Here is a 22205-nt window from a genome sequence, read left to right as displayed (position 1 = left end):
TCAATTGGTTAAAGCTGGATGTAGTTTTTTGATTGAAAATAAAGGAATTCTTATTTTTCGAAATAAAGAGCAAATTGGTTCTGGTGTGATATTGGATGATCATATAAAGTTAAATTTTTCAATATCTCAACAAGATATTTCTTTTATTGAAACAAATTACACTAAAAGTACTAGCACCTTAACTGGTGTTAAGAGAACCAGGAACAATGAAAAATCTGCATATTTATGGCATAGAAGATTAGACCATGTATCCAAAGAGAGACTGAAAATATTAGTAAAGAACAACATTTTAAACGAGTTAAACTTTTCAGACCTTCATGATTGTATTGAATGTTTTAAGGGTAAGATGACAAACAACGGAAAAAGACTGCAGTAAGAAGTAAAGAGTTGTTGGAACTCATACACACTGATATCTGTGGTCCATTTAAACACCAAACTATATGTGGAAACGTGTATTTCATTACATTCATTGATGATTTCTCTAGATACGGTTATGTTTCTCTACTCTTAGAAAAATCACAGGCACTTAAAGCTTTTCAAATCTATAAGGCTGAGGTAGAGAATCAACTAGAGAGAAAGATCAAAACAGTGAGATCAGATAGAGGTGGGGAATTTTATAGAAAATATACAGAAAAAGGTCAACTAAAGGGTCCTTTTGCCTTGTATCTTCAAGAGCATGGAATTAAAGCTCAATATACAACACCCTATAATCCCCAACGAAATGGTGTTGCAGAGAGAAAGAATAGAACCCTTCTAAATATGGTTAGGTGTATGATGTGTACTACTGGGTTGCCAAAATTCTTATGGGGAGAGGCTTTAAAAACTGCAAATTATATTTGCAACAAAAAACTAAGTAAAGCCATAGAGAAAACTTCTTTTGAATTATGGTGTGGTAGAAAACCAAGTCTTTTTCATTGTCATGTATGGGGTTGTCAAGCAGAAGCTCGGATTTATAATCCAAAAATGAGCAAGCTTGATGAAAAGTCTGTTAGCTGCTATTTCATAGGTTATCCAGATAAATCTAAAGGTTACAAGCTATATTCTGCTAAACACTCGCCCATAATTTTTGAAACTCATCAAGTAAAATTCATAAATGAGAAAATTCACAATACAATTTATGAGGATTTATCCTCAGACTTTGAAGAACTTGTGATGGATGAGGATTTAACAAATACATTACCTTTTGATAATGAATTAGCAGATAAAATCATTAGAGAAAATCAAGATGCAGATGATCATGAAATTGATCAAGGAATGCAAATTGACAACCTAGAAAAAAATATAGTTGTTAAGAATCATCCCATTGCTGCAGTGGCACATGTAGCAGACCCTAATCTAATTCCACAACCTCAAAATAATCCAATTCCAGCTCTTCCTCAAAATCCTATGCTTAGAAGATCCGAAAGAGCTAAAAAAGCAAAATTTGGGGGGGGGGGATTGTCCTTACATTGTCAGTTATCTAATTGAGGCAGACATAGTAGAAGATTGTGTAGAAGACAATGATCCAACAAATTTTGTTCAAGCTACAGAATGTGTTGAGTCAGAGAAGTGGCAAGAAGGTATACAATCTGAAATTGAGTCAATGGAGAAAAATGGAGAGCTTGATGAAGTGATCTACATGAAACAACCAGATGTATTTATTGAAGCATGGAATGAGAATTTGGTCTTCAAGCTAAAAAAATCAATTTATTGACTCAAGCAAGCTTCCAGGCAGTGGTACAAGAAATTTGACTCAGTGATTTCCTCTTTTGGCTTCACTGAAAATCTAGTTGATGAGTGTGTTTATTTAAAAACAGTCGGAGATCAATTTATATTACTAGTACTATATGTTGACGATATACTTTTGGCTAGCAGTAATCTAAAACTGCTAAAAGATACCAAAAGCTTTCTGTCAAAGAATTTTGACATGAAAGATCTAGGTGCAGCATTATATGTACTAGGGATTGAGATTAAAAGAGATAGAGCATAGAAACTGTTGGGATTGTCTCAAGAAAATTACATTTCTAAAGTTCTGAAGAGATTTAGTATGGAACAGTGCTCTGGAGGAGAAGTTCCAATGTCTAAAGGTGACAAGCTCACAAAAGGTCAACAGCCACAAACTGAAACTGAGAAGGAGAATAGGAAGTCAAAGCCTTATGCAAGATTAGTTGGAAGCCTCATGTATGCTCAAGTTTGCACAAGACCTGACTTAGCTTTTGTAGTTGGGATGTTATCAAGGTTTCAATCTAATCCAGGTTATGAACACTGGGTTGCAGGGAAAAAGGTGTTGAGGTATCTACAGAAGACAAAGAATCACATGCTAGTTTACAGACAAGTCAATGATTTGAAGGTTATTGGATTTTCAGATTCTGATTTTGCAGGGAATTACCCTGATTCAAAGAAGTCCACTTGTGAATACGTGTACATGCTAGCAGGAGGAGCTATTGCTTGGAAAACCATGAAGCATGCATTGATCACAACCTCAACCATGCAAGCTAAGTACATAGCAGTATATGAAGCAGTGTGTGAAGGGGTGTGGATAAGGAATTTTCTACAGCAGACTCAAGTACTCAGTCACATTGTGGAAGACGAATTGGAAGTTTTTTGTGACAATGAGGCAGTTGTGTACTTTTGCAAGAACAATAAGAGATCTAGTAATTCTAAGCATATAGATTTAAAGTATTACATTGTTAGGGAGAGGGTTAAAAGGGGTGAGTTAGTGGTTCTAAGTATAGATACAAACTCACAACTAGGTGATCCTTTCACAAAAGCATTACCAGTTAAAGTGTTCAAGAAACACATTGAGAGCATAGACATTTTGCCTAACTTAGATGCTTGAGGTCAGTGGGAGCTAAGTCCAGTAGGAGCAAACTAAAATTTACAAGTTTCGAGTTCTTGTTTTAATTATCTTTATGATAACAGTTTTCTTTGTTTTAAATAAAGTCTTCAGGTATTTCAGAATTGTTATGTCATGCTGCACCTTTACATTAGTTTCTGAAAAACTTACACAAATAAGTTACAGTTGTATATATACGTGCATATCAGATGACTTTAATCATGTCTAGCATGATGATATGGTTCAAGCAAGTTATAAAGTCATTGGTGTCCAGTTTATTGCTTGAAGTTCTGGTTTTAGAACATACGGTAGGACTTGATGTATATATATTCTATACTTGTTAATACACATTATATATATATCTCAATACTGAGGTTTTGGACATATGTATTTTGCAGGAGCTTATGTTGTAGCAAAGAAACTCTGCATTTTTGTTAAAGTGTAACTCGTTTCTTGTTCTGCATAAGTAACTGTAAGGTGACCATGTTGTAATGGGATTTTTGATTCAATTGTTTCTGGCGCGCACTACAGTAGGTAGTATAGTTTCTGACATTACAGGAACTTGATTTTCATAAACCGGAAGTGATTGTCCAAGTGGGATATTGTTAGATCAATTTTGGACATATCACATATTATATGATTATCATGTTTAATGTCATAATCTATTTCTACATGGAAACAAAGATAGTATCAAATCTAGTTCCTAATGATTTCGTGTATTATATCATTATGGTAAAGAATCCTAATTTAAGTCTAGAAGCAAGACTACAAATTAATATTGAATCAGGAATCTAAATAAGATTACTTAACTTACAATATGTCTTTAATGGAAGGACTCTTAAAGGTTAAAGATTCTCTATATATAGATGGTAAACGTCCATGTTATCACTACGAGTTATTTGCGTGAGTTTCTGTCCTTTGAGAAAGCAGAGAATAGTGACTAACAGAAGACCTTACCTAGCACCTTGTGACTTCGGATTAAGGCACAATGGATCACGGTGTCGTCGTTCATGAAGATGGTAAGTTAATCTCATTCACTAAATTAACAATTAGTTGTTATGCATATGATCTTTGGTTTTGTACTCATATCATGTAATTTAATTTACAACTTGCTATTGTACGAAATAATTAGAATAGGTGTAAGTCTCACCTTATCTGAAAATCGATTCTTGTATAACCCTTAACTTGACAACCAAGGGGAGATATGAGTTTATGAATTATGCACGTCGATTAATCTGATCTCTGTTGCGCACTTAACACTTGAGATAATCTCGTTTAGTTACTAGTTTAGTGTGATCTCTATTGCGCACTTAACACTTGGTTCTCATTTGACCTGTCATGTAAGATACAATGTGGCGTTAGAAGAGAGTCTGCGTCTTCAACTCTATGATACCTAAGTTAGACATTGTATATATGTTGATAGAGTAACGGTAGGTAAGTATTAATTCCTTAGTAAATAAGGAGAAAAGTTAAACCTTATATAGCTGAGTTGAGGTATATAAAACACTTATTTCTCGATGTGGGACTATGTCTCTTCAGGGTGCTCTTTGAGACCCTCTTTGGGACTTGCGTGCGAGCGCGTCTCTGGTCGATCGGATTTAGGCCTGTGTTGGCTCGTTGCGCAATTGGCACTGTTGTCTTGCCATATGTATGATCGGCTCGCGCTATATCTAATTCCAAATATATTATTAATAGCACTGATTATAATTAGGCATAAGTCTATGCCAACATGTCTCGTTTTAATCGTCTATGAGCGAATGTATCAAAACGTTTTGCTGTTTTAAAAAAAATAAGGAAGCGAACCACAAGAGGAAACAAAGAAAAAAAGTCACATCCGTACATCATGGCCGAAAAAAAGTCCTCACGGCTTGTTTTCCGGCAAAAAAGAAAAGTCGGGGGGGGGGGGATTTGCCTTTGAGTACAAAATGGGCAGAGCAAGGAACTGCCGGCCTGGCATGGCGTGTGGTGCAGTGCAGTACAGAACAGTGTTGTAGATCCGATTGCCAGCGCCACTGTGATGCTCTCTGTTCATGTATACGAGTGAGGGCAGGAATTAACCGAATTATGTTAAGGTAGACACAACCCCGTCCTACGGGTCCCACATATAATCAAGATCATTATCCACACCCTCACATTTTTGGCGGGCACTCTTAGACAACCTGGACCCGCAATTCCTTTCTCCCTCGGTCACACTCTCTCTCTCTCTCTCTCTCTCTCTCTCTCTCTCTCTCTCTCTCTCTCTCTCTTAATCTGATCATCTTTGACCGTTGAATACCACACAATTCAAACCTAATTGATCTCCTATCCTTTTTATTATTTTCCTTCCATGTCCTTGTATTTTTATTGTTTTTTCATTTTTAACCCTTTCCAGTTTTGTTTGGCCAGGATCAGAAATTGCCTAGATTTAGACTTGGAACAAAGTACATGGTCCTCGGCCGAGAAGAGAAAGTATTCTTGACATCATCTCCTACACGAATTAATTAATTCAACCCGAAAATCTTAAAAATATTATCTCATCTCGTTAGCATATTATGTTATTTATATATCTCTTACCTATACTCATTATTATTTGATTTTAAAGTCATACAGTATTTCACTGCTTAATACAGTATTTACACGTCTACTTGCATTATCTCAACTTTAGAAATAAGATGGTAAGATGGCCGGTTTATCTTTTTGACTATGGTTACTCCCTTTACTTTAGAACTTCTTTACTGTTCAACCCATTGATATAAAGATTAAAAGGTTGTATAAAACAAAGAGACATGAGTTGATGTCTTGTGTAAAATCGCTTTCCTATTAATGCTTTATGTCAAAACAAGGTGGATGTGAAATCATAAGTGGTCCTTGGCAACTTAGGAAGGAACATGGAAATACAGTTCATGAGCAAGTAAGTTGTAATTTGAACAGTTATTCAACACTATGAACGATTACTACTTTATGTAAATTTGAACATCCCAACTAAATGCACAACGCATCACCAGTATATATGTACGTAACGTCATACATATAATCTGACTATCCGTATTACTCAAGAGACCTCTCAAGACGGGCATGGGTTTCGTGTACATAATACTAACTTTACCGAGATTGCGTTATGAAGATTTCAATAGAAGAAGGACTTGAGTGCAAAGACCACTACCCACCTCACCCATGATGAAATGAACGAAGGATGCGGGTTTCTCAATCAATCTCTCAAAACAGTTGCCGTGGGTAGACAAACGGTGGAGGAGCGAGTCACGTTAACACAATTTCATGATGTACACAGACATGAGTAAGATTTCAGAATGAGAAGCTCAGTTGGGTGCGGGTCCCTGTCCAACCTCTCAGTTTGACCACAACTTAACCAATTAACCTTAACACAAAAATAAATAAATAAACCCCACTCTAGTTAAAAATGGCACCACCACGCCCACACGTGTGGCCAAACCAAGTCAGATGAGTCCACTCTCCTTCTATGTATCCCCCGTTGGGTATGTCTCTCTGTTCCATTCCTTCCTCTAATATAAAAACCACCCAAACCTCACCATAACTAAACCTCCCCACCATTTCCACAACCCCCCCTTTTAACCCGTTTATTGTTATTAGCACCACCACCGCCCCACCATGCCAGGCAGTCTAGAGCCTTTGGATTTAGTCGGAGTTCAGATTCCCTATCATTTCCGGTGTCCGATTTCTTTAGAGCTCATGCGCGACCCGGTTATCATCAGCACCGGCCAGACATACGACCGCCACAGCATCGAGTCCTGGGTCGCCACCGGCAACACCACCTGCCCCGTCACCCGTACCCAACTCCCCGACTTCACACTCATCCCCAACCACACGCTCCGCCGCCTCATCCAGGAGTGGTGCGTCGCCAACCGCTCCTTCGGCGTCGAGCGAATCCCGACACCGAAGCAGCCCGCCGACCCGACTCTGATCCGGTCGTTGCTGTCCCAGGCCGGGTCGCACTCCAACCCTTACCCGACCCGGCTCGCCGCGCTGCGACGGCTGAGAGGACTGGCTCGCGATTTGGATAAGAACAGGTCTGTCATCTCCTCCCACATTAACGCGCGGGAAATCCTAGTCAACATCGTCTTCGCCGACTCCGGCCCCGACTCGGAGCTTAACCGCGAGGCGCTGGCGCTTCTGGTAATGCTGCCGCTGGCCGAGTCGGACTGCGTGGCAGTGGCGTCGGACCCGGACCGGGTCGGGTTCCTGGCCCGGCTCATGTTCCATAATTCGATGGAGGTCCGAGTCAACTCGGCCGCGTTGATTGAGAATCTATTAGCTGGATCGCGGACGGCGGAGCTCCGAGCGCAGATAAGTAATGTCGATGATATCCACCACGGCGTGATTGAAATCCTCCGCAACCCATTATCCCATCCTCGGGCATTAAAAGTCGGGATCAAAACACTGTTTGCGTTGTGTTTGGTGAAGCAGACGCGGGACAAGGCCGTGGCGGCCGGAGCGCCGGAGACGCTGATCGACACGCTGGCGGAGTTCGAGAAATGCGACTCGGAGAGGGCGCTGGCCACGATAGAGCTGCTGTGCCGGATCCCGGAGGGGTGCGCGGCGTTCACGGCGCACGCGCTGACTGTGCCGCTGCTGGTGAAGACGATACTGAAGATCTCGGACAGGGCCACGGAGTACGCGGCGGGGGCACTGTTGTCATTGTGCTCGGAGTCGGAGCAGAGCCAAAACGACGCCGTGGCGGCGGGGATAATGACGCAGCTGTTACTGCTGGTGCAGAGTGATTGCACGGACCGGGCCAAGCGGAAGGCGCAACTTCTGCTCAAGCTTCTTCGGGATTCGTGGCCAGAAGATTCTGTCGGAAATTCTGATGACTTTGTTCGCAGCGACGTCGTTTGGTAGTTTCTTTTTTCTCCTCCTATTTTTCATTTCTTCTTTAGTAATCTAAATTATCATAATTTTTAGGTTTAAGAAAAGGAAAAGTGGAAAACCCGAAGGGAAGAAGAATTGAGGTGGTAGATTTTGGTATATAGATATGATGTAATTTTTGTGTAATCTTTGTATGTAAGATTTTTTTTGTTTAGAAGCAGATGATTAAAAGATAGATAATTGAGTTACTGAAGTGATTTTTTTTTCTGTTTTTTTTCCTTGATAAATTGGTGACATACTTGAGATGATACCATTGGAAAGTTGTATGTGGAATCTTTATGGTCATTGGGTGAAATGGGAATCACTTGGTGATTGTGACACTAGCTAGTGATCAGAGTGGAATTTTGGGGGATAAGGGACTAGAAGAGCATCTCATGGTGAGGTTCCTCTTTCTATTTTTGACTATACATTTGATATTCTCATTCACGAAAAAGGGAAAATTTTCCTAAGTTGCTCTAATTGTTGAAGTACTGCATTAGCGTGAAGACCAAATGTCTCTCAAAATTATAATAATTTTTATGATGGACAAAAAAATAAAAATAAATAAATCAAGTATAAATTCTCTTTATCCGTCCGTTCATATAAGCATGACTGCTCATATATAACAAACTCATCGGTACTTTGATGGTATAGGAAATTTCTAGTTCTATTATACTAAATGAAATTTCTATCATGCTAAATGAAGAATAGATCTTACTTGAAGCGTCTTGTTATCTAGACATGTACTCTATATAGTTATTGCAATTCCGGATGATTCCCATGTATTATGAGGATTGAGGAGCTGCAGTACTAACCTCATTTCTTTAAATAGAAAAAAAAGGAAAAACCTTATTAATGAATTCGTAGAATAAGGTTTTGATGAATAATGATGGTGGTCAAGGTCACTCATTGGCACTGCTCCTTCGAATTATTTGCTGACCACATTTAATCCACGTATATATGATGTCTAATTTGACACTTGACAGGCTTTGACTGGGTTTTGTTTCTAGAGTTGTAAAATAATTAGGTTCTGCGGTTTGAAATTATTGAAGCCCATGTAAATGTAAACTCAATTATTGAAATAAACGCTGCCACGCTGGTTCAGCTTTGTGCTCGGTTCAACGTTAGCTAGACTAGTATAGATTGGCAGATAGCTTAGCACTAATTCGATATTGCTGCAAACTGTTTACTAAGGAAAAAAAAACGCTGCTGGGGTGTTGTGAATTAAGTTAATTATAAATTATAAATTAAATTTTTGTGAATTAAGATTGAATAAATGATACAACTAAGCATCCTAAACACTTTGACCGGACAAGTTAGTTGGGAAGCAGCAGGATGCTCCTCCCCGATCTTTTCACCCGCTGGTAATTCCTTAACAAAGAGAGTACTCACCATCTCCAAATCTTCTGGACCCATTCCTGGTTCATGATCCTTTGCAGTAACAGACCCCCAAGCTTTCTTCTTCTTCTTCTTCTTTCGAGTCTTTTCAACAGAAGTCGCTGACTCCGATGTCTCAGCCTTCGGCTTATTCTTGCTACCTTTCGGGCATCCCAATTTCTTCTTCTATGGCAAGATGCAATGAGTGCCATCTTTATGTTGCACCACAATAATTAGAGAATCATCATCCCCTCACTGATTGGATATATTTCTTCCAAGGACAACGAGGATCCTTGGTAGCCCTACGTTTCATAATCCTCACCTATGGAACTTCCTTGGGTATCGAAGTAAAATCAAAGCAAGACTTACCCTACTTGCCGGGAAATTCAGTTTCAATAACAGGAGGGACTGCCACCATTGCATTCACCACTCTGACTTGAAGAAGGGAGCCAGAAGAAGGCACTACCTCAGGTTCATTTCTCAGCGCTGTTCCAGGAGAAAATCCTAGAGCTACACATGGAGTGAACGACGGGGTAGGTACAGAATTCACTGCCATGGATTCCTTAGAGCTCTCACTCTCACACTACTAACAAAAAGAACTTTCACACTGATTTTACTCACACTGACTATCATACATCTGTGTGAGATACTAACTCACACAATTAACCGTGTGAAATGAGTATACGTGGGTCCACAGACAATCTCTAGACTAACAATACACACAAAAATCAGTGTGATAAAAATATATACAAAAATCAGTGTGTGTTGTGATAAGAATACACACAAAATTCAGTGTGTGCTGTGATAAGAATACACACAAAATTCAGTGTGATATAATTACACACAAAAATCAGTATGTTGTCATAACACTATGACAAAGCACATCTTTCATAGCATATTAACAATAGCCCGAGTATCAAAAACGCGAGCAGGAAACAAAAAAATACCGGGCTTTTAATTTTTAAGTACACCCGATATAATAAAGAAAAATCTCTATGAGATCCCACAATCACAGCGGCTTTCCTTATCTTTTCCCCTCCTCCTCTCCCTCTCTCCCAAAAATGCACGAGCTGTCCAGAGACAAATTGCAATGGCATCCTCTTTAAACCCCCTTGAGCAGCGGCTCTCGGCCAGCTACTCTGCGGGAATGGGCCTTCCCCTCTTTCACCGGTCGATGATACTTACGAGTACAGGTAAACCCTCAATTTTCACTTTTAATTTCATTCCTTTTTTGTTTTTAATCTCTGGGCTTGTTTATGTGTTTCGTTATATTTGGGATTAACCTAGAATGATTATGCGCTACGGGCATCTTGTTCTTCCTCCAGAAGTGTCCAAATTACTTCCAAAGAATCGGCTTCTTCTAAGGTAGGCTTTTTAATTTTTATTTGAATTGTTGTTCTGATTGGGTCTCATTTTGTTATAATTTTGATCAATTTTTGTGTTTGATTGTTGTGGATAAAGGATGTATTCACTAAAAATCTGATATTCAATTTCGTGATTTCGGAATTTAGGAGTTTATGTATAGATTCTGGATATATGTATGTGTTAGTATTGCACCACCACGATTGGATGTTTTAACTGTGGGTCAATGGATCGATTGGTGTTTACCTTTGTATTTTGTTGGTGTATGTTGAAATTGAGAAAGAAATTGGCATGTGTAATTATGATCATGTATCATGTTTGAAGCAGAAGCAGTTATTAACTTCTAATTGCAATGTTTTGGAATCCTAGTCTGTTATGCAATTCATTGCCCCAAGCCACACATCATACTTTTCAGCAGGCCATTGAACTTTCAGCAACAACAGGCGAACCAGTCAAATATGTTCTACATATTCAAGGTAATCAAATGTATTGATTGTGTGTGTCTTCAGGTAATCAAATATATTGATTATGTGTGTGTCGGTCACTCTCTATTTGACCTGGAAACTTTGAAACTTTTCTTAAATATGTTCTGTATATTTCAGTTATCAATTGATTATAGTTGGGATTTTTGCAAACAAAATTGTGTTTTTATTCGGCAAGGTAGTACTGTAGTAGACACTAACTTGTCTTTTGTGTTATGCAGTGTATAAATTAGCCATGTTGAAGTATCCATTATATATCCAGCAATTGTTCTTTCAAAAGTTCCTTTCTGCAATTGTGCTCATATATTTCTGTCCAGCTGCAAATATTTTTATGAGGTTTCCTTGGTCTTAAGGAAATGCCTTACAAGTTGAGATTTGCTTCCCATGAAAGTAAAAGTTTTGGACTTTTGGTGAATGTAACGTATTTCAATTTCCTTATTGTGTATTTCATTTCATGGTTTGGAGAAGATAGAAATGATGATAATATCGACTTTTTCATGTCATTTCTTTGACACAATTGTGCCGGCAGTTTCATTCTATTTTACTACCTCATAGAATTGAAGGTCACATTCAAAAGACTGTTATGGCTTTGAGTATGTAATGATGCTGACTTGAGTATGTGATCTTTGTCTTTGAGGTGCTGACTTGGTGAAAGCTGGATTGGTTTAGCTAGAGCTATTGGTGTTGAAGAGCTACATGAGGTTTTGGTGATTAGTTGTACGTTGGAGCTTTTACCGACTATGTATTTATCTTATTTAATCTATTATAGGTCTGAATATTTGTTTGTTAAAATGAGTGGATTTCTTGAGCTAGATTTATGTGAACTTGTTGTTTGTCATTGTGAAATTTGATTTGTGTAACTGTTACTCTAAATTATAATTAAAAGTTAATCATTTCCTTAAAGCATCAAATTGATTTTATTCTTGGATAAGAAATTGTTATAAATATTGATAGAGATATATGAGTATGGTAATATAAATTAGGCCAATATTAATGTTTAAAAAAAAACTATTATAACTACTCACACAAAATAATGTGGATATAATGCTCAGGACATTACACTGATATCAGTGTGTAATGTAGTATGACACACAAATATCAGTGTGAATAAAGAAATTTATTCACACTGAAAACATGTTAAACAAATTAAGTATAGTCGTGAATATTCATGGGGCACACGTCAACAACTTGCACAGATTTTAAAATCCGTGCATAATAACTATTAGCCCCCTCCAAAGTATACCTATATACATTCCGTATGCGCACCGTGTCTAATAATTTTCCGACACTGATATCCGTGTGAAATACCTTCAATTATCACTGATTAAAATCAGTGTGAGAGTTCTTTTTGCTAGTAGTGTCAGCTAAAGGTTTTGACAAAAAAAGAGAGAGTCTGTCGTCTCCAAAGGAGCCAACACAAGCTTGATGATTTCTGGTAGCCCAGAGTCATCCCTCCGATCATTGAGTTCCAAGCTTGCAAACGCCACTATTGACGTAGGATCCTTCATAGCCACCTTTTCTTTGATTAGAAACTCTTCACAACCCATGGCATCGGGCATGAACAAGCCACATGCACGACAAAAACCCTTGACTTTTTAGTATTCCAAATCCACCTCGATCGAAACAGTCGCTGAAAAATCAAAGATCATCCAAAGACCTAAGTCAGCGTTGAACTTTACTTTGACACGCTTCTCCTCCTCCTGACGAGGCATCGTTGCCAAATCCAGATTAGTGATGACTCCGACGATCACGTTTAATTAGTAAATATTTACTTTTAATTTTTTTTGTCATACCATAAATATTTACTTTTGCTGTGAGTGTTTATGATTTTGAAAAATAAGAAATTGCTTTCATTTGATTTACTATGCGCAGAGTAATTATTACGTGTATCTGCCACACCACGTGACACTGTCATGTGGTATACCCAGTCAATCATATTATGTCATTATATAATTAACATGCACGTTGTATAAATAATAAAAATTTATTTACATATAAGAACCAATCAGAAACAGTCACAGTAAAAAATTGACCAATAATATTAAAAATATACGCCACGTGGGATACGTAGCGGGTATATATAATAATTTCTCCTATGGACAATAGAATTTAAATTTTTATTTTTATAAAAGTTGATTTTCTTAGGTACCAAACTAGGCCTTACTAACCCACATATTGCATATCATATAATGTGGACTGAAGTCGGTAACGTACTCTTCTTGGCTGTTTTTTTCTTTCAAAACAACACATACATGTGTGTATGAAAATTATTCTACGGACGACACAAATGTTCCAAAAACATGGGGTGTGAATTTCTCTGGCACGATGAAAATGTTTAGATCCTAGAACTTGAAAAGTAGGCACATACTGGTAGACAAAGTCACAAAACTATGCGGTATGAACACATATAGAAGTTAAACTAGGATGATGGTGTTCACATGTTTGTAGAATAAAAGCTTGGAATCACATGGCTTGGTTCTTATTCTTTTTGGGGGTGCTGCTCACATGCCATTTGTCCACCACCAGCACCCTTGATATGCAACAATTTGTGATTTTGGGTCCAAACTATTAATGTCGTTGGTCTCTTCCAATTTCCAACTTTGTGAATATATATAGGGCCATTAGGGCGTAATTTGTAACTCAGCTCCTTTCAGCTAATCTACACCTTAGGCAATGAGATGTCCAAACCCTTAGACTGTGGACCTGTGGTTGTTGTAGTTTCCTTTCCAGTTTTGATGGTGTTAGTCACTATGTGCTGGTTTCTAGTAAGGAACATGATGAAAAGGATTGTTTGGTGAAAATAATCACCTCGATGATGAGCGATAAACTATGAATACAGATCCTGAGAGACTAGCCCTGCCAAGAAGATTTATTTAACTACCAAGAATTGTTTGCTGCCAATAATGACTCTGCAAATCATACAAGGCAAGACCATGCATAAAGGATCTAAAAACAAGTTTATAAAGGATTCATACAAGCTAGATATAGGCGGTGCAGCTGCTATATATCAAAAGAATTTTCGCAAAATGTGAGGAGTGAGAAATTTTTTTACCAATGAAGTGAAGATGATAAACTGTATAATACCTCGACGCTTTGACGCGCAAGCATGCATCTATTTGGTCGTAAAACATGGGATATCAGGTACATGATAATATTAGGCTTGGCCTCAGCCCTTCATTATCTACGTACATGAAGATACAGAGTAGTGTATGTGTGTTCCACAAGGAGAGTAAATCAGCTAACATGCTATTGACAACGGTTTCATTACTAATTAAGCTTGGTGCCTTGGTGATTCTGGGATCGCTAAGTTTGTGGATATTCGGTTTAGGAGTAAAACAACACGGGTGGTAGGGACTTTTAAATACATGGCACCAGAATATGCAAAGCAGCAAATTAAGGAAGGGCTTGTAGCCTCCGAAACTAGTACGTGGAAGACGAACTGCGCTTACAAGGATGGAGAATATTGCAGACCACTATTGTTTATGAGGATGTCATATCCTTGTGACCCTTGCTCTGTTGCTCACAAACTTGACTCCCATAGGAGATTGTGATTTCCCCCTTTCAGGTAGGTTGTCCCGGAGGGTTTTCTTTGTAAGCTAGTATGTTTAGGATAAAAAAAACAAATACCTCCAATATATGGACGTCTAAGCTAATGGAACGAGCTCATCATTGATATTTGATAATGCCCAAAATCACGAACAAATTAAAAAGTAGTACAAAATCGACGACCAATAACGAGATTACGAGAATACGAGAAGCCACCGCCCCGATGAAGACAATTCTGAAGCCCTAACAGTGCATTAGGTATAATACCCCAAACCCAGATTATCCCAGAATTAGGATGTACACTAAGAAATCTAAATAATTTACAAACCACTATCAACAAGGAGATTATTCTTCCGATTAATCAACATGTAACTATCTACCTTTTTAGGTTTAAAATAATTTATAGAGATTAGGGCCCTCAAGTAAATACCAAACATATCTAAGTTAATATATATTTCAAAGTTCTAAAATTGTGAACTGTAGCTTACTGAAAAAATGAAAGAAAAGGCAAATTCAAAGTTCAAACGCAATACAAATAACATAGTATGCTAACTAAAAACAACATTTAGGCTATCCATCAAAACAAACACTTAATTGAGAGCAAGAGTTTATATTTCTGTGTCCAGATTCTATCCATGTGTGTAAGCACCAGCAGCTTGATGATTGATCAATTAAATATTGGAGACGACACACAAATTTATCTCAGTCACGGCTTGCTTGAATATTTCTGGTGCTGGAAACATCTCCAGAAGCTGATTATCAAGAGCGCTGATTGCCTGTTGATTAACACATTAGTGGAGTATAAATTGAAAATATGGGTTATGTGCATTAATTAAAATGTAAAGGCTCTGGATAGGAACATAACAGGGGAATGAATTCAAGTTATTCAACTATGGAACATCATTCAATTATCTGTAGTGATTGAATAAGGATTAGAGTCATTAGACTACGTTGTTCACCCATAACATTAGGGCTGAATTAGCTCATATTTGTTTTTAACAACATTTAAGCTAGATCCACAAACAACAAATATACTACAATTAGGGACTCTCTCTCTCTCTCTCTCTCTCTCTCTCTCTCTCTCTCTCTCTCTCTCTCTCTCTCTCTCTCTCTCTCTCTTCACTAGCCATCAACGTCAAAATAATGTTTTTGAGTTCAGCCCTAGATTATCCTACATCATGGATACATACACATAAGTTCTTCATCAATACTCAAAAGCTAGCCCTTAGTAAGCTGATATGAGCACTTTTTGCGACATTCTTAACATGTTTTTACCTCAATTTTGTACTTTGCTTAGCCCTTATTGTTGTATTATTGAGTCATTGAGTCTTGGGTTGTATTAGATGCATTTTTGTGCTTACATGAGTTAAAAACGCATAATTAGTCTAGAGTTCTAGTTTGAGTAGGAATCCTTGTAGGACTAGGAAACCTAGTTGGATTAGGAGTCTTCATCTTTCTACGTTTTGGTCGCATTGGCGATTTTTTTAGAGTCATTCTTGCACTAGGAATCATTATTAGGTTTCAAAACTAATTATCTCTTACTTATGATTTTATTTTCTTATTTTTAGATTGGATTTAAGAGATAATACTAGAGGAAAACAAGGAGAAGCCATGCACATGGAGTCCTATCATTAACAAGTCATGAAACAATTAAATAGAAGAGATAATTAAAGAAAAAGAGATGGAGCCAAGTCATGCAACAATTAAATAGAAAATGATCATTAAAAGAATAAAACATGACATGATTTAGGGAATAAAACATGGCATAATTTAAGAAATAAAACATGGCATGATTTAGGGAATAACTCATGACATGATTTAGGGAATAAAACATGACATGATTTAAAGAGGTAAAGCATGACATTATTATAGGAAGAAAGAGACAAGTTCAAACCCTCCATCTTTCCTCTATATATACATGGCTTCACCTCTCAAATAAGATCACTTCTCCTTTGCATTCAAGAGCCAAAACTCTACCAAAATACTACCTCAAACATCCTTCACCAAAACAGCAAACCTTTCTCTCCCATATACCAATTCCATCTCCACCAAAATCACCATTGAAGACACACCTCCAAGGTTCCTACAACGTGTGATTCTCGCAACTCTTCTTCATGGGTTTGTTCATTTTTGATTTTTTACAATACTTTGTCTATAAGATTGTAGTATGATGTTTGTGTGAGATTATTATTTTGTATTAAGAATCAAAATTTTCAGATTGTTTTATTGGATTTTTGATTTTTACTTGTAATCTTATTTGATTTTTACTCTAAGTGTTATTGAATTCGATTGCATGTAAATTTAGATTAGGCCCTAAGGCTCTAATTGTATTGGTGTCTAAAAAGTATGTAATTGGTCGAATTAGAATGCATGATAGGTTCGAACTTGTAAGTATGTGGTAATGGTAAATTTGATTTTAATTTGTTAAAGAGAAGTCGATCATGTAAATAGTAATTTAGGTTTTATTTTAGTAGTTAATAATCAATCTCAAACCCACCCATTATTTGTTAACACTAAAAATTTAGAGTTCCCTTCAATTCCCCGGACTGAACGATCTGTGTTTATTCTATACTAAAGATGACATTTTACAGGGTTAATTATAGATGTTTTAATTAACACTATATCATTTTAGAGGTTCGAACTTGTAATTATGTGGTGAATTTGGTTTAAGTTTGTTAAAGAGAAGTCGATCATGTAAATAGTAATTTAGGTTTTATTTTAGTAGTTAATAATCAATCTCAAACCCCCCATTATTTGTTAACACTAAAAATTTAGAGTTCATTCAATTCCCCTGACTGAACGATCTCTGCTTATTCTATACTAACGATGACATTTTACAAGATTAATTATAGACGTTTTAATTAAAACTCTATCATAAGCCATTTAAATGAATATAAAATTAAACTTTAGTACCACATTAGAGCAATTAATATGATTGCAACATGTGAAAATTTAGTAAAATACTCATTTTTACCTTTGCCTGAATCATGTACATACTGTGATGAGAGTCTGAGCTAACATTAGCTGTTATCACCACAAGCTTGTACTTCTCCAAAATATAGCAAATCTGGGAAAATATACCAGGCTTCTTTGGGGTGCAAACACTAATTTGTGCTCCATTTTGACACATGTTCAACACGACGTTGGGTGAAGTCCACGTTTCAAACACTACAGGTTCAGTAGAAAGTGAGTTGGTTGAGAGTGTACTGTTTAAAGGATTGAAATCAAGATTGATGTTGAATCCATTTGCAGTGGTAGTAGAAGCAGCTGCCAGGTTATTGGACAAAGCATGGGAAGTTATGAAGGTTTCTCTAGAGTCATAGGCTACATCGTTTGAGTTCATAAGTACCGATGTGAGGTTGTAGTTGATTGCAGTGTTTGGCAGACTTCGCATCCTCTCCCTCTTTTGTTGTTGTAAGGATTGAAGAGTGATTTCAAGCCTTTTTATGTAGCTGACTGCCTCATCAACGATTGTGGATTTGTCAGCCTGCAGTTGATCAAATATATAAGAAATCATCAGTATGAAGTTATATCAGATTAGAACATTTATAATATAATTATTGTAGAGATTAATAAATTTTAGTGATCTACACTCAAAACGTACAACTAAATAATTAGGTTACAAAATAACACAACTAGTTTTTTTTTGTATTCATTTGCTTGGTTTTTGTACTCGCAGATGCAATAAGCTAGGTCTGATTGTACTATTTAATAATACTATGCAATGCAATGCCTATCAAATTTATAATTCAAAATTTTTAGTTTAGAATTGTTTAATTTTTATTCTTTAAGAACTGTACTAGCAGATGTGTGATTAATACTTGCAATACCTACCCATAACTAATGGTTTTTTTACTCAGCAAGTACCTTTCAACTCAAGTGAAAGAGTGCAATTAATCTACCAGGGGAAAACTGATCTCAGAACATAGACATCCAACACTAACAAAAAACTATGAACTAGCATCAAGTACTTTATGAAACTATAGTCCAATTTAATCAAATGAACATATGTCCTTTAAACTAAGTAATATTAATACTCCAATGAAATAAATTTCTAGACTCCCTATGAAGACATGCATAACTCTCTTTAAAAAGCCATGGACTTAAAGGAGAGAATCAAGGGGGAAAGTATAAATTTTTCGCCTTATATGCTAATTATAAGCACAAAGGCTTACGATCGTCTGATTTTACCTACAGGCCGGGAAGCCATTATAATAGAAAGATTTGTCTCTTATTCCATAGAAGATCAAAATTTTATCAAACACAACATTAGTTATGGATAACATTGTATGTTAAAAAAAAAAGGCTACATGTAGTTTCATTTTTTCATCAAAAAAGAACATACAGTTTCAATTACCAGCTGAAGGAATACACAAATACAATTTAGTGCTTGTGATCTCTCAAGACCAATATAAACACTTGCGAGAGAGTGAAAACCCATAAGAGAAGAGTGAGATACATGCATGCAATACTTGTTCTAATAAAAAACCTCAACACATTTTAACATTTATGTATGTAATATTTATAATCTAATTTATTACCTTGGAAGGAAGTTGCGGAAGCAAAGCATGAAGGCTAGAAAACATGTTCCTCATCTTCTTCCTCCTTTCTCTTTCAGTGTATATATGCAGCTCATGATCATCCTCAGAAATACAGTCCCGTCGTCCTTGTTTCATCACCTCATCACTTCTCGTTTTTCCCTTTCCCTTATTAGCCTTCCCGTTATGCCTTTTGATACTACTGCCACCGACTCGGCTTCCTCGCTTCTTAGCTAGAATCTTCTTTCCCGGAGCAGCCGTCAGCTCTCCCTCTGGTTCTCTTTGCTCTTCCCTCTCTATCATTTCTTTCTCCTTCCCTAATTGATCATTCCCCTCATTTTCACCACCAGCCGAATTCTCAGAATTGGATTTCAATAGATAATTATCATTAGAATTGGACAAATTAGCCCACCAACCATCTGAACCTCTTGCTCCTGCATCTGGTTCAGACATAGTTGTTAGCCACAGACACACACCAGGTAACTCTCTAAAAACACAGGGAGAAACCAAAGAAATAGAAAGAGATCGAGAAAGAGAGAGTCTGGATGGGCGGAGGGATAGAGATAGGTGAGGCAGCTTGGCGTTTAAAAAGGTGGTGCATTCGGCAGGTAAGGAAAGAATCCGGCCAAAATATAATCATCAGGTTTTGCCGTTACTATGCTTCTGAACAAAAACGGATAACCTAATGCTATACGAGAGATGGGACCCGACCACAAGGTTTCTGACCCCACATAACAAATGAACACTCATCTAGTATATTTACATTCAATTTACCCTCATCCTTCAAGAGTTACTATAATGTTCTTTCCTCGATCTTGTACTTTGAGAATACATTATATGCATCTAAAATTTTACGTTTGTTATATATACCATGTCATTTCTAGGTACCCAAAGGATAAATCGGTGAACCAGTGCTCTAAATTCAAGATAGAATTTGATTGATCTATCAAAGAAAAATTAGGCTAAATTCTAACGATTTGTCTTACGTGTATCCGTTTTTTTTAAATAATTATTACGCTTTTTTTAGACGGTAAACTATTATATTTATGAATAAATATTTTGACAAAACTGTTTTCTAGACAAAGTAATGATTAGTTGGTCAGAATATTTTGACTACGTGGTTTATCTTATTGGCGTGATAAAACCGATGTTGATTGTGGCACTTTTTTATATTTAGTTTTGCTTATGCCATACATGTGGGGGCTTGAGAAGAAATAGTATGAGAATTAATTTAAAAAAATTATATATTCATTACTGTAAATTTGTAGCCTCTCAAAAGTATTTACTAGTCCGTAAGTGATAACGATGTTGTTAAAAGCTACTTAATTAACTAGTCTAATGGATATGGTTAATATCATGATCGAGTTTAAATCTCACTTGTGTATGTAAGGCACGGTGTGTTAATTAAGATATTTTAGAATTTCTTTTTCCTTGAACAAAAAACTTTGCCCACTAGCAGTAATATGTACATTTTACAGAAAAACTAAAAAAACAATTTCATCAGACCAAATGAATTACCACTTCCTCCGATTGACACTAATTTTGTCAAATACACAACAAAGTTACTAATTAAGGTTAACATGATATTGAAACCAAGGCTAGCTACCTTGATCGATCACCAATGAAAGGAACTGTTTTGTTTCTCTCTTTAGAAATTGCATGCGTATCTTACCTTATGCTTAATGAGAGATAAACCAAGACTCAAGTGCGAATATCTTCCTTGTTGCAGAATCTTAATTCTTCACTAAGCTAGCCTGTGGCAGCGAAGCTTCACTGCGTTTTCTCTTAACAGAAGGTCAATGATTCCCGGTCCAGGCAGAAACCGATCCAATTAAATGCAATTTATAACTTGGATTAATATGGTCCAAAATATGTATAAAACTTCTAAGGTAATTATCTTTTGTGGTGTCTTTAATATATGACGAACAGATTGTTCTCATATTAATCATATATGTAATTGAAGTTTTCAATTGATAAAACACGGGTAATCAATAATCTATGGCATTTTACTTTATTTTTTCTTTGACAAAAGTAGGAATAAGATGCGCTGATCTTCGGGTTCCTATACTAGGGTAATTTATATGAGAACAAGTTCGACAACTTAATTATGCTTGCACCTAAACCAGATCGATAAGGTAATGAACTCAGTTAAATTTAAATGCAAATTTAAACTTTACAGGACCAGAAGGCTTAACTGGCGACTGGCGAGGGGTTGCGATGTGCATACGACTTTCACCTTGTTAGTTCCAGTTGCACAGAGCAATAAATCAAAAGTAAAAACCGTCTTCGTTGTACGTTTCAGTGTTCTTTGATTTCTAATGCTTGCTTGGCAAAACACACACGCAGATAGTATGGCTTTGTCTGCTTCTGGAGTTTTCGTGGACGGTTCTTTGAGGAAGTGTTACACACGCAACAACAAAAACAGCTAGTTTTATGTACACCTAGCATTCATGCATATATGCAGTGAGCGATGCAGGCAGCTTGTTCATCTTCTTCTTGATAATGGTGATCGATGAAGAAGATGCTCAAGAAGAAAAAGTAGAGCCGTAATCATTGTATCATTTGTATGCAGTGGAAGACTACGAGTTATGGGTAATGCATCCAAAACTTGCTTGGCAGTTACAAACTACTTCCTTATGGCGAAAGACACCACCTTCTGAATATATAAATCTATAGTTCATGAATAAAGACATTATTTCAGCACCGAAAGAAACCACCTTCTGAATATAACTCCTTCATCACTCTCTTAAAGAATCAAATATACCAAAGGATAGTTAGAAACCCCATCGACTGTTGGTTTAACCTCAGCTAGTCTCCACATACGTACAAGCAAGAACTAGCCTTTCCAATTTTGATACGTACCCACGTAGCGAGATTGAATTATCAATATATGATTATATATAATGACATATAGTATTAGGGATTATAAAATATACCATCTCCCAACTTATATTAGAAAAAATCATTATTTATGAATTAATTATAAAATGTCATTACATTTATGTAGAAATTAAAAAACAATTAATAAAATTAGAAAAAAGTCACTTTAAAAATATTTTTTGAACTGTTTTGCTATTTCTCACTTTTTTCCTTCTTTTTCTAATTTCGGCTATAACTTTCCCGTCCGGCGATAGATTTTGACGAAATTGGTACCGTTAGAAAGATATTGCTTCACTTTTTCATTTGATATACTATCCACTCTGACGAAACCGTTAAAGGCGCAAC

At 36.7% G+C, this 22205-nt stretch overlaps 3 protein-coding genes across 3 annotated transcripts; 2 read left to right on the top strand and 1 right to left on the bottom strand.

The window, feature by feature from the left end:
- The first annotated feature begins 2026 nt into the window (after positions 1–2026).
- LOC126782550 (secreted RxLR effector protein 161-like) lies at positions 2027–2818 on the top strand. Its single transcript, XM_050507811.1, has one exon. It carries the CDS (start codon positions 2027–2029, stop codon positions 2816–2818), a length of 792 nt encoding a protein of 263 aa, XP_050363768.1.
- Positions 2819–6326: 3508 nt separating this feature from the next.
- Positions 6327–7992, top strand: LOC126785361 (U-box domain-containing protein 26). The gene has a single exon (XM_050511026.1). It carries the CDS (start codon positions 6422–6424, stop codon positions 7667–7669), a length of 1248 nt encoding a protein of 415 aa, XP_050366983.1. The 5' UTR covers positions 6327–6421; the 3' UTR covers positions 7670–7992.
- A 7121-nt stretch (positions 7993–15113) lies between these two features.
- On the bottom strand, positions 15114–19433 carry LOC126782549 (transcription factor bHLH95). Its single transcript, XM_050507810.1, has 3 exons — positions 18984–19433; positions 17417–17929; positions 15114–15218 (listed from the first exon to the last, which is right to left on the bottom strand). Exons 1-3 carry the CDS (start codon positions 19431–19433, stop codon positions 15114–15116), a joined length of 1068 nt encoding a protein of 355 aa, XP_050363767.1.
- Between the last annotated feature and the right edge of the window lie 2772 nt (positions 19434–22205).

Source organism: Argentina anserina, chromosome 2, assembly GCF_933775445.1.
Source record: "Argentina anserina chromosome 2, drPotAnse1.1, whole genome shotgun sequence".
NCBI classification, from domain to species: Eukaryota; Viridiplantae; Streptophyta; class Magnoliopsida; order Rosales; family Rosaceae; genus Argentina; species Argentina anserina.
The sequence above is the reverse complement of the archived record's forward strand: the minus strand, read 5'-3'. Positions and strand labels throughout refer to the sequence as shown.

Excerpts from the sequence above, each read along its gene's own strand:
- LOC126782550 (XM_050507811.1), top strand. The coding sequence starts at position 2,027 with ATGGAACAGTGCTCTGGAGGAGAAGTTCCAATGTCTAAAGGTGACAAG.
- LOC126785361 (XM_050511026.1), top strand. The coding sequence starts at position 6,422 with ATGCCAGGCAGTCTAGAGCCTTTGGATTTAGTCGGAGTTCAGATTCCC.
- LOC126782549 (XM_050507810.1), bottom strand. The coding sequence starts at position 19,433 with ATGTCTGAACCAGATGCAGGAGCAAGAGGTTCAGATGGTTGGTGGGCT. Across the intron at positions 17,930-18,983 it reads TTCCGCAACTTCCTTCCAAG|GCTGACAAATCCACAATCGT; the intron begins GTAATAAATTAG and ends GATCAACTGCAG. Across the intron at positions 15,219-17,416 it reads TGTACATGATTCAGGCAAAG|GCAATCAGCGCTCTTGATAA; the intron begins GTAAAAATGAGT and ends GTTAATCAACAG.